The sequence below is a fragment of the Typopeltis vanoorti genome, chromosome 5, assembly GCF_054136105.1.
Source record: "Typopeltis vanoorti isolate ZY-2024b chromosome 5, IOZ_Tvanoo_1.0, whole genome shotgun sequence".
NCBI lineage: Eukaryota > Metazoa > Arthropoda > Arachnida > Uropygi > Thelyphonidae > Typopeltis > Typopeltis vanoorti.
Genome location: NC_143553.1, coordinates 102,683,190 through 102,696,454, shown reverse-complemented (window position 1 = coordinate 102,696,454; position 13,265 = coordinate 102,683,190). Strand labels below are relative to the sequence as shown.

General features: G+C 35.0%; 1 protein-coding gene across 1 annotated transcript in view; it reads right to left on the bottom strand.

Moving 5' to 3' along the window:
- The window catches only part of LOC150106699 (sister chromatid cohesion protein PDS5 homolog A-like), a 670,786-nt gene that overhangs the window by 127,256 nt on the left and 530,265 nt on the right, over positions 1–13,265 (bottom strand). The window contains exon 28 of the mRNA XM_090393290.1: positions 9,357–9,413. Coding sequence (XP_090249416.1) covers positions 9,357–9,413 — 57 coding nt within the window. The remainder of the gene's footprint in view (positions 1–9,356; positions 9,414–13,265) is intronic.

The window sequence follows — 13,265 nt, the reverse complement described above, 5'->3', positions numbered from 1 at the left end:
ATTAATTGAAATTCTACAAAACGGAATAATAAAACTGTCAACAGGTGAAGGAAAACAAAATGAAACCTACAATAATTTTTATTGTTGAAATTTAAGATTAAATATATTCATTTTCAGCTTTCATAGCTCAGTTGGTATAGCGAGTCATTTGGTTGGAAAGACCCAGGTTTGAATCCCAAGTATGATGAGAGGAACCTATATCAGGTGTTTTCAATCAATGGTGAGTTAGTGGTCTCATAGGTGTAGGGTTCCCCCTCCGGAACTTGAGTTTTTCATCCTTCAAAATAGGAACTTGCCAGTGAACACCCACACATATCTACAGAGATACGAGAGATTAGAGCCCCACCATGATACCTTTCTACTACAGATTATGGATACAGGCAGACACAAATACTTAACTTCCTGGATGGAGATGACCCTTGACAAGAGAGGATATTTATTTTAATCACTCTTTTAAACAATTTTTTTCTAAAAAAAAAGTTTATAAGAGGGCTGCATTTCAAAAAAAAAAAAAAGATAGGTATTGTTATTTGATAATAAATAAATATTCAATTCCAATCAAGTGAATAATGGTGGAAATTATCTATTTTCTGCACTTTTAATAAAAAATAAAATAAAATAAACAATATAGCAAATTATACATTCCAAGTAATCATATGCTTGTTTAATTCTTTACCCCAGTGTAAGCAATCAAAGTTTGTCCATTAAGTATCTTCACAACTAGTGAAAAACCTTCTATATGAATAATATAGTGACCATTTCTGGATAAAAACAAGTAGTGGGGAACCTATAGAACAAGTAAACATTTCAGCTATGTAGGCACAATTTTTAGTAAAGATAGTATAAATAGAGAGACAGACAGCAAAATTAGCAAAGCTGGTATGGTAAGAAGGCAACTGAATAAATTTATAAATGGAATAAGAGAAAAATTAGTTAAAAACAGTAAACTAGCTATATACAAGAGTGTTCAAACCAATTTTAATTATGGATCTGAGAGCTGGGAAATAAAACACTTGATCAAAGCCAGGAGACCACAGGTATGAGAGTGCTGAGAGAGAGATCGGGAGGGAGTGAACAAATAGCATTAATGGCAGTATTATATCACTACAGTGTACAGAAGATTTGAAATTGGAAGTGATCACCATTTAGTCTTGAGTAGGATAAAACTGAATTTCATATTGAAAAGAATATGCAAAAAATATTTTAAAGTATAAAAGTTGAGCAGCTCTCAGATGTGAAATGTAGACTAAAATACACAAATTTTATTCAAGAAAAAAATGAGAGTTTGAGAACAGGAAGCAAACCATGGGGGATTCAGTGGCAAATCCTGAAGAAAACATCGATTGAGTCAGCCCGAGAGGCATGTTGTGAGGTTGTTTGCAAGGACAGAAAAATCAGAACTCCATGGTGGAAACAGGAACTTAAAGAGGCAGTGAAGGAAAAGAAGAAAGCATATCAAAAGTTTCTGGCAAATAAGTCAGCTTGTGTTCTTAGAGAATACAGGGACAAATGTAAGAAAGCTAAACAAAAGTCATGGGAAGACTTTGTTAAGAACATAAAAAATAAATATCAAGGTGGCGGCAAAATATTCTGCAGGTTGTAAAAAAAGCTCAAAAATGGAGGAAAGAGTGCTGTAATAGGAATTAGAGATGATAAAGGTGACATGAAAAACTGGTGAAAAAAGATATCCTTGAAGTATGGAGTAATTACTTCAAAAAATTGCTAAATGAAACAAGCAGTGATAGCACAGTGGTAAAAAAACCCTCAACAGACATGTAGTCAGGATTACATATCCATACTTGAAGTAGAAAAAGCCATCAAAGGCCTAAATGTGGAAAGGCAGCAGGAGTAGATGATATTTGACTAGAAATGCTGAAGTATGGACTATAACAGGTATAAATGTGTTATAGTGGCTGCACTGCATAGTTCAGAAGGCATTCCCGATGATTGGGGTAGCGCTCTCGTAATACCCATATATAAAAAGGGAAATAAAACTGAATGTGAGAATTACAGAGGTATTTCCCTACTTAGTGTTCCTGGTAATATTTATGCAAGTATACTTGAAAAATGGTTGAAAAGGATTGTGGAAGGGAAGCTGGAATCAGGAGAAATAGAGGCTGTCAGGATCCGATTTTCATTTTACGACAAATAGTTGAGAAATCACAGGAATATAACAAAGATCTGTATTTAAGTTTTGTTGATCTGGAAAAGGCATATGACAAGGTGCCAAGAGAAAAGCTATTCAAAATGCTTTAGTTGTACGGTGTCAATGGAGCATTATATTAAGAAATACAAGGTCTTTATTTATTCTGTTTAAGTGACCACATGAGATTAGCTCTGCTAATGCATTCCTGAATACTGACAATGTCAAGTTCTTTCCTAATATCCTTGCATTTAAGACGAAATTGCCATTGATGCCATGTTCACACCCCTAATCTGTCTCAGGACTCTCATATCAGCAGTCTATAGTCTTTGGTCCAGCGTTTTACTTCTAACCCAGCTCTCAGATCCATAAGTTAAAACTGGTTTGAACATGGTCTTGTATACAGCTAATTTAGTGTTTTAGCTAATTTCTCTCTTATTCCATATGAATTTATTCAGTTGACTTCATACCATACCAGCTTTCTTGATTCTGTTGTCTTTTTCCATCTTCACCAAAAATTGTGCCTAAGTAGCTGAAATGTTTTACTTGTTCTACAGGTTCTTCATTCACAATGCACTTGACATTTTAATGTTTCTGTCTATTTTCATTATCTTCGTCTTTTTTAATGCTGACCTTCATAACATATCTATTACAACAGTTATTCAATTTAGTCAAGGAATCTTGCAGAGTTGTAGCAGATTTATTTAGGAGTATAACATCATCCGCATAAAGCAAAAGAGCTGACATTAACATCTCCAATTTTGATATCAGGTTTAATACCACTTTCCTTCATAATGTGATCCATATAAATAATGAATAACAGAGGAGATAATGTACATCCTTGTCTCACACCATATTTAACATTAAACAACCTCCAGTACTTCCTTCAATTCTAACTGCTGACTTACAACTTAAATAAAGACTATAAGTATTGCTGGATATAATGTCCCATTGACACCATTTAACTGTAGCATATTGAATAGCTTCTCTCTTGGCACCTTGTCATATGTGTTTTCCAGATCTACAAAACTTAAATACAGATCTTTGTTATATTCCTATGATTTCTCAATTATCTGTCGTAAGGTGAAAATCTGATCCTGACAGTCTCTATTTGGCCTGAATCCAGCTTGTTCTTCACTAAGCTTCTCTTCCACAATCCTTCTCAACTGCTTTTCAAGTATACTTGCATATATCTTACCAGGAACACTCAGTAATGAAATACCTCTGTAATTCTCACAATTCAGTTTTATTTCCCTTTTTATATATGGGTACTATGAGAGCTCAACTCCAGTCATCGGGAATTCGTCCCTCTGTCTAGGCCTGCTGAACTATGCAGTGCAGTCACTGTAAGACTTTTATATCTCCATACTTCAGCATTTCTGGTCAAATATCATCTACTCTTGCTGCTTTTCCACATTTCAGGCTTTTGATGGCTTTTTCTACTTCAAGTATGGATATGTATTCCTGACTGCATTGTTTTTTTATTGATCATAAAATTCGTGATACCTCAAGGGGGAGGGTATATTATAATATACTACAAAATGGATAACTCAGGAAACCCTAAAACTGGTACAAAAGAAAAGAGAACTTAAACTTAAAAGAGATAATTCAGAGGCAGCAGATGAGTTATACTCAAAAAATACAATGAAGTATGGAAAGCAGCAAGATCTGATAAAGCCAAATGGTTGGAGGACCAGTACGAAGACATTGAACAGTACTATGGAGAACACAAAACTAGAGAGGTCTACAAACTTATAAGAAATGTTAACAGGAAGTGGCAAACAAGATCAGTAGCAGTCAAAGATGAAAATGGTAAAGAAATGATAGACAAGACATTGCAGCAAACTATATAAAAATCAACTAAACGATACTGCAACAGAAGTAATCACAGAACTAAAAGCAATCTCTCCACCAGCAGAAATCTTTGAAAATGTCATCTTGGAAGAGGAGGTGAATAAGGCTATAAAACATATCAAGAACAACAACAGTCCTGGAAATGACAACATAATAGGCGAGATGCTAAAATATGGGGGAGAATCAGTTGCAAAAGAAATACATAAGCTGTGTAATGAAATATGGAGATCAGGGTATGCCCCCAAAGAGTGAAAAAAATCGGTCTTGGTTGTTCTTCATAAGAAAGGCAGTGCTTTAGAATGCACCAATTACAGAACTATTGCATTGATGAGTCATCTTGGCAAAGTGCTGATGAAAATACTAACAGAATGCCTAAAGGGTCATGTGGAGGCACATCTTCCTGATGAGCAAGCTGGATTTCGAAAAATCGAAGTACAGTGCAACAGATACTCGCAACTAAGACTAATAGCAGAAACATCTCGAAGAAAGAACAAAAAGATATATTGCTGTTTTCGTGGACTTCCAAAAAAGCACTTGATAATATTGACCAAAATATAACATGGGCTGTCTTGGAATCCTATGGTGTGGACAATAAATTGATCTGCCTGCTGAAAGATATAAACAGCCAAGCACAAGCAAAAATCAGAATAGCCAGTAAGACTGGAGATTGGTTTGCCCCTAGTCAAGGAGACCCAATATCACCAATCATCTTTATCACACATCTGGGAAAAACACTAGATAAGATTAAAGAAGAAGGTGGAGGCATTTCAATAAATGGCATGAGAATAAACTACCTCTGCTTTGCAGATGACATCGTCGTGATTGAAGAAGACGCAGCAAGGCTGGAACAGACATTGCAAACACCATACACAGAAGGAAAAGATATGGACACTGAATGTCAACTTTGAAAAAGCTAAAACAATGATATTCGGATAACAGGAGTTACTGAACAGAGTTACGATAGATTTCAACTGGAAAATGTGGAACACACATATCTCGGATGCCACATGACCTGGAGCCCAAAAAAGAGATAAAAATTAGAATAGCCAGAGCAACAACTATTTTAAAAGCCATGGACAAAATATGGAAGAGCCGAGCTATAAAGATGCAAACCAAACTGCGCATTGCAGAAGCCTGTATCTTCAGCAGCATGCTCTATGGATGCAAGGCCTGAGAGAATCTGAAAGGAGGATATTGGCATTTGAGAGGAAGTGCTATAGAAAGATCTTGAGAATAAGCTGGATACAGAAAGTGAACAATGAGGAAATCTTCAGACAAATTCAACCAAAAGAAAACCTGATCCAGAAAATAATCAAAAGGAACTGCATCTATTTGGCCATATATGTAGAATGAATGATGAGAGAAAATTAAAAACGTTGCTGTTTGGAATGATTGAAGGAAAGAACAAAAGAGGAAGACCAAACAGAGAATGGGGTGATGACATTGTCAAATGGTGCGGAAACTCTATACACAAATTGAGTCATCTTGCACAAAACAGAATGCAATGGAAGAATCATATCAAGATGGCAGCAGACACCTACAGGCATTGAACCCATGGTTGTTGATGATGATGATGATGACATGAAAAAGTTACATCATTACTAACTGCTTATCAACAATTTTCCTATAAATTAATCTGTTATCTGTCAGCACTTTAATATTATCAGAACCTATATTTATCTCTACTAAAGCACTTTTTACTGTTCTCAGTACACCTAGATCTTGGTCTTCCTCTGGATCTTTTTCTTGTCATCCTGGCAAAGAACACTTGTTTTGCTAGCCTTTCCTCTTCATTCTGTTTAAGTGGCTGTACCACATGAGATTACCTCTGCTAACATCTTTCTGAGATAACATACTGGCAGAAATAATTAAAAACTTGTGAAAAGATGGAAGGGATTGTTTAAGAGACATTATATAGAATATATACAACACAGGGAAGATACTGGAGGATTTCAAATGATCAGTCTGTATCCCAATCCCAAAAAAGCAACAACACATATAGATATGAAGAGTATAGAACTTTGTCCAATCTCACACACCTCTACGATTATACTAAAGATAATAAATAATTGAATACATGCAAAAATATCAAACCAAATTAGTGAAACATGGAATAGTTTTGGAAGGAAAAGGCACAATAAATGCCATCTGGAACCTATCTTGTATAATTGAAAGAACAATTCATTTAGGCAGATTGGTGCATCTACGCTTTATAGACTTCCAGAAGGCATTTGAGAGTTAAACACGATAAATTATTACAAATTCTTAAAGAGTATGATAGTGCCAAAAAAAGACCTGAAAATAATTGCACAACTATAATTGGGACAAAAAACTGGCTTGCAAGTAGATGAGAAGAGCATGGAGCATGGACATTAAAAAGAGATGTAAGACATAGATGCATAATTTCCCCAATATTATTTAACATCTATAATGAACATCTAATAAAGAACATAGAGGAAATGGAAATAGGAATTGAGATCAATGGAAAAATTACATAAATAATATAAGATATGCCAATGATACTGTGTTCATAGCTGATTCAAATACTGAATTGGAAGAAATGCTAACCAAGATAATCCAAAATGGAAAAGAGTATTGAATAGAATTAAACCTTAAAAAGATCAAACACAGGATACCACATAAAGGAAGTACAATAAAAAGCAAACTAGAAGTGTTATTTCATAACATACAACAAGTGGAAACATACAATTACCTCGGATGTATATTCACAGAGACTGGGAAAAGGAAAGAAGAAATACAAACCAGAATCTGAAAGGCAAAAGCAGCCGCCTTCTGGAATAATGGATACATCCTTAGAAACAATACTGAAAGCAAAACAAAACTAAGAATAATCAAAACATATGTGTGTGGTCAGTCTTAAATTACGAATGCGAAAACTGGATATTGGATAAATGGATAATGAAAAGAATACAAGCATTCGAGTTGTGGTGCTATAGAAGAGCCCGCAAGGAAAGAACCTCAAGGAGAGATAAAATGATAAATGTAGAGGTGCTACGAATGATGAAAATGAAAAACCAACTAGTCAGAGACATCAGGAATAGGAAGATGAGAATGGCCCGACATACAATGAGAGGGTCAGCCAGATTCAGTAAAGTAATTTTAGAAGGAAAGATAGAGGGAACAAGAGAGAAGGAGGAGGACATGGATAGACGATGTTCCTGAATGGATGAAATCTAAATTATATGGCAACATCAAAAGAATGGCAGAAAATAGAGGAATGTGAAAATCCATAATTGCGAACCTTCAGTACGAAGATGCCACATAAGAAGAAGAACACCTTCCTGAATGCTAACAATGCCAAGTTCTTTGCTAATATCCTCATTTTTAATGATACTGCCATTAATGCTATTTGTTCACTCCCCTGATCTCTCTCTCTCTCTCTCTCTCTCTCTGGGCACTCTGATACCTGTGGTCTCCTATCTTTGATCAAGTGTTTTATTTCAAAGCTCTCAGATCCATAATTAAAATTTGTTTGAACACTCTTGTATATAGCTAGTTTAGTGTTTTGACTAATTTTTCTCTTATTCCATTTAAATTTATTCAGTTGACTTCCTACCATACCAGCTTTGTTGATTCTGCTGTCTATTTCCATATTTATATTTATACCGGTAATCTTCACTAAAAATTGTGCCTACATAGCTGAAATGTTTTACTTGTTCTATAGGTTCTCCATTCACAATGCAATTGATATTTTCCGTGTTTCTGCCTATTTTCATTGTCTTTGTCTTGTTACTGATGGTTTTCATATTTATCTCTACTAAAGCACTTTTTACTGTTCTCAGTATACCAAATTAATTACAGCATCAGAGAAGAATACAAATGCTATTGAGGCATTGCACAATCGGGTGTGGTTCATAATTTGTTGTCATGCAATGTCAATTATTTCAACACATTAACTTATGGCTGAGATAAGGAAACTACACTACAAAATAATCACTATCAGATTCTGCTTGATGATGAGCACCAAATTAATTTGCTGTGGAACCTAACAATGAAGTATGATCCTGTTCTCTTCAACCAGTGAAAGGCAACTTCACTGCAACTTTATTTGAATGTATCTGTACCCAGAAGACAATCACATTATGACATTCTATATCAGATTTATATGGACAGGTCCATGTTTATCATCAAAATCACCACTGCATTGTTATAAATATTCTGCCCCCCCCAAATAATAATAAAAATAATTTCTACCATTTACACCTCATTTTAAAGATAAAACACACAGACCACTGTAGTCCTGATGGACTTTTGTTGCACAGGCTTATTACTAGGCACTTGAAATTCTCATTTATAAAGGATGCAAGAAAGATACCACTTGACATAGTGAGATCTTGCAGCACCATTTAGGCATATCAGTAGATCACTGATACATGCCAGAAAGCAAAAGGAGAAAGCAAGGGATGGAGAGTAATGATCCACAAGTGCGATTAAAAAAAAAAAAAAAAAACAAGTGCGATTAGCATATAGTAAATAACCAGAAAAAAAAAATTAGGAGATTGGGTGACTGCTTTCCACAACACCAATTCCACTTACATCTACTGGATCATTAATCAAACTATTTTATCTTTTTATGTAAATTATAGGTGATTTTAGAGAATACCTATTTTACATTACAATGGGGAGTGTAAGTTCTAAAAATCTGTGATTAAATACACTTCCTGATAAAAGCAACATAGCTGTTCATAACAAAATATATAGTATGGCACATAAAAATTAGTACTGAACTTCAACACACATTTACTCCATAAGATATATCGTTTTATAAAAGAAAGAACAACTCAGCATTTCAGAAGCCTGCAGGAAAATTATGCCTTTTCTACACATGCTTTCATCATATTGCAAAACCTTATAATAACATAAAATTACCAATGTAGTACTTCTGTAGCCAGAAAGTAAATGAAGGAGAAGAAGTAACTCATGCTACAAGAGTAATTTGAAATATTGCCAGTTCAGCCATATTTTTAAGATTTTAATAACACTTTTTATAACTGCAGAGAAAAAAATTGATCTTTCCCTACCATATAGGCTGGGTAGGAGTGTCAACTGTAAAAGGCAGTCAATCATCACTATTGCTTTCATTAGTTCACAGTTTATCTATGGAAATAGCTTACACAATTTAATATCTAAATATTTTGCAAAACTAAACTGTCATATTAACAATAAGCTTGCCATAATATTGATAACTGTTCTGATCTCCTGATATCTCTGTTGAAACACTAGAACTTTATGATATCAAGGTAAATAAGTTTTAGAAAACATTTTATATTATCTAAATGAAGAATATGCTACCCAAATCAAGTCCAACTTAAGAGAGAATAGTAAGGATCTAACGTACCTTTGGTGGTGTGACAATCAATTCAGGAGGAAGGTAAGTTTTCATATTGCTATATGTCTGGAAGAAAGTAATTGTAGTAAATAATAAACACAATTAATAAATAAAAGTAAGCAGTTTTATAATGTATGCTTTGTGAAAAGTATAGTAAAACTAAATGCAATTTTTTATTTTTATTATTATTATTTTTAATGTCACTCCTATCCAGGCAAGGTTTTTGTAAATCTACAGTATACACATATGATGGGTGGGTTAAGGATTTTTTACTCTATTAATTTTATTTTTTGCATTTTCATTTTGTTTTGTAAACAGTTCAAAAATTCTACTTTAGACCCCAAACATGGAATTTTCAAGCTGCTGCAAGATGCCAATAAGCACGGTGGTGGTCTCACACCAGAATATGAAATTAATCTTTCACCTAAAAACAATCAAGCAAAAGCATCCATGCCCATAGTAGGATTTGAACTCATAGCAAGTTGGCTGAAGGGCAGATATTCATTCATTCCTCGCTAAAATCTATGTCCTCCAAAATCTGTAAACTTTTCTTTTATGATTGTTCTTACTGTGGATTCCTGTAGATCGAACTTCTTTGCTAGCTCACAAATTTTCATTCCGCCTTCAAAATCCTTAATAATGTTGAGTTTTGTTTCCAAAGTCAATGTTTTTCTTTTCTTGCTAGCAGTAGAAGAATCAGACTTGCTTCTTTTGGATGACATTATTATTTTTTATGTGATAAAATTTTTATCAAGAACATAACATTACACAATCGCAAGGTTTGTAGACTATAAAAATCGTGTATGAATGGAGACCGCGCGAAACACGTCAGTGCTTGTTCACAGCATGTGCGACACTGGCGAATGCGGCCAGTGCCTGAAAGACTAGTGGTGAGGCGTGAAGCGGGACGGGAATACATACATATAAGAAACCGCACAACTCCGGATTTGCGTAAGTCAGGGTATGACTGTATATAACCTCATATAAATCCCATTCTCCACTAACCAAAGAATATTGTAGAAACAGCTTCTTATGAATAAATGCTGTATACATGAAATAATCTTCATTTTAAAATATTATGGAGACAACTACTGTGTTATAGTAATAACTTCAGTTTAATATAAACCAAAATAATCACCCAATGTTTATATTAAACTGAAATAATTACTATAACATGATAGCAGTCCCAATAATTTATTAAAATCAATGAATGATCATCATGTAACTATGAAATAAATAATATTCTTGTTTGCATACAATCATACCAAAACTTAAGAGTAACCAAAAAGTTGTATATGAAATTATGTTCATGATAATTATTTTTATAAGGATGACTACATTATCTATAAACTATTTTAAATATATCCGATTTAAGGAGAATGAATGAGTAAGAAAGGTATCCTTTCTTTTAAGCTTACACGGTGATACGAATGCATTTTTGAAAATTATGGAGACAACTACTGTGTTTGAATAAATGCTCAGAGAAAAGATCCAAACAGCCCACCGAAACCTAGCAACAACACAAAACCTGGTTTTGAAATTGCAATCTGAAATATCGAACTATATTAATCCAGACATACTACAAATACTTGAAAGAATTACTGACAATTCGGCAAAATATACCCTGGAAAAGAATAAAGAAAAACTCAAGACCAAATTCCACAGTCTGAAACAATGGAAAAATACGCGGCCAATTACAGGAATCCAGCCAATCAGAAGACCTCCTCCCCAATAAACACCAACAATGAACAAGAGACAAGGAGCGACCAACCACCGGCAAGCAAGAACCATGTGATCAACCTATCAAGCCACACCCTAAACAACAGCGAACTTACGCTACTGAATAAAGTACTTAACTATGCAATAGCACCAAAAAAGGTAAACAAATTGGATTTTATCTACCATATAGAAAGAGGCATCAGGTCTCTACCTTACAATATAGCAGATAAAATACGACTAGAAACTAGTAATGTCCTGAACACTAAGAAAACCATACATTACAATCTCACTAAAACAGAACTAACAGCAATTAAGTCATTAAAAGCCAAACAAAACATAATAATAACGAAATCGGATAAAGGCAATGCCACTGTCGTCCTTGACAGGTCAACACACGTACTTCAAATGAATCAACTAGTAGCTGATAACAACACATATAAGCTGGTAAATTATAACCCAACAAAAAGGATAAAGGATAAAACAGAGAAACTACTCAAGTCCGTCACTTCTTGGCCACCAGGCACGGTTAAAAAACTGAAACTCCACTACACCTACCCCCCAGAATATATGGGGTCCTGAAAATAACACAAACAAAATGTCTCCCTTTGACCAATCGTGAAAGGAATAGACAGTCCCAATTACCACTTAGCCAAGAAATTAGCGGCAACACTCAAGGAGTTGGTAGGTCATTCCCCCTCCTACATAAAAAACACACAACACTTTATAAACAAAATTAAAAACATAACACTCGACAAAGATGACTTATTAGTCAGTTTCGACGTTTCTGCTCTTTTCACTAATGTCCCCATCAATGACACAATTCTCCTACCACAGAACAAATTCCTGCCCGACATTACGGCCCTCTTTGCCCACGTACTACAGTCCGGTTACTTTGTGTGGCAAAACAAATTTTACCTACAGAAAGAAGGTACAGCCATGGGCTCACCACTATCCCCCCCAATTGCTAACTTCAACATGGAAACCTTTGAGCAAAAGGCTCTTGATTCCGCCACGCTAAGACCGACAGTCTGGCTTAGATACGTCGACGACGTGTTTGCGATCTGGCCGCACGGGCGACAAACGCTAAACACATTCCTTAGCCACCTGAACAAACAACACAAATGCATACAATTTACTATCAAAATCAAAAATCAAAATTCACTCCAATTTCTAGTCACATGTCTTCCTTCAGGGTCTACCGAAAACCGACACACATTGGCCAATACATACATGCTAATTCATACCACCACCATCACCCATCACAAAAATACGGTGTCATTAACACCCTTAAAAACAGAGCTACAACAATCTGCTCTAACCAGCAAGCCCTGAAACAAGAACTAAAAATCATCAGCAACACATTCATAAATAATGGCTATAACAAAAATACTATTAATAAAATACTCCATAAAACAACAACAAAAATGATAGCCATCCCATACATTAAAGGGTTATCAAAAAAAATCAACAGAATCCTACAACATTATAACCTCAATGCCACCTTTAAACCACCCACTAAACTTAAAACCATATTCAACTCCTCTAAGGATCCTCTCCTCCCATTAACTCATCCTGGAGTCTATTGCATCCACTGCACCTGTAACTTACCGTACATTGGTGAAACAGGACGGACAATCCCTATATGCAAGAAAGAACACATTACACAGATTAAATATGATCATTATGGTGAAGCAGGCCTCTCAGACCACGCGCTCAACACCTTACACCAAATCAACTGGAAAAGCACCCACTCTTTACACCACACAAAAACCTGGTTTGAAAGGAAATTTAAGGAAGCCTGTGAAATCCTGATAAACCACCCAAATATCAACAACAAAGATGGCATGAAAATTCCAAGGATCTGGATGGCACACATTCAGCCTACCTAATATATAAGATCCAGCATAAGTCAGGACTCTAGCCAATCTTCAGCTAGTATTAGAAACCATTCCATACCATCTGGGCGGAATGTACAAGTATAATCATGATGTTAATATATGTATATAGATAGATACTTGGTGTTGCGCCCAATGTATTTCTACAACCAACAGATAACACTAATAATAGGACTCTAGCGTCGATATATAATTTTTTTTTTTTCTCACCAGAGGTCAGCCCAACAATTGTTGTAGCAGTTGGTCAGTATCTTTAACAAACCAGTTTGATTGTAGTGTAGCTTGTTTCCTGTGTATGGTTTTA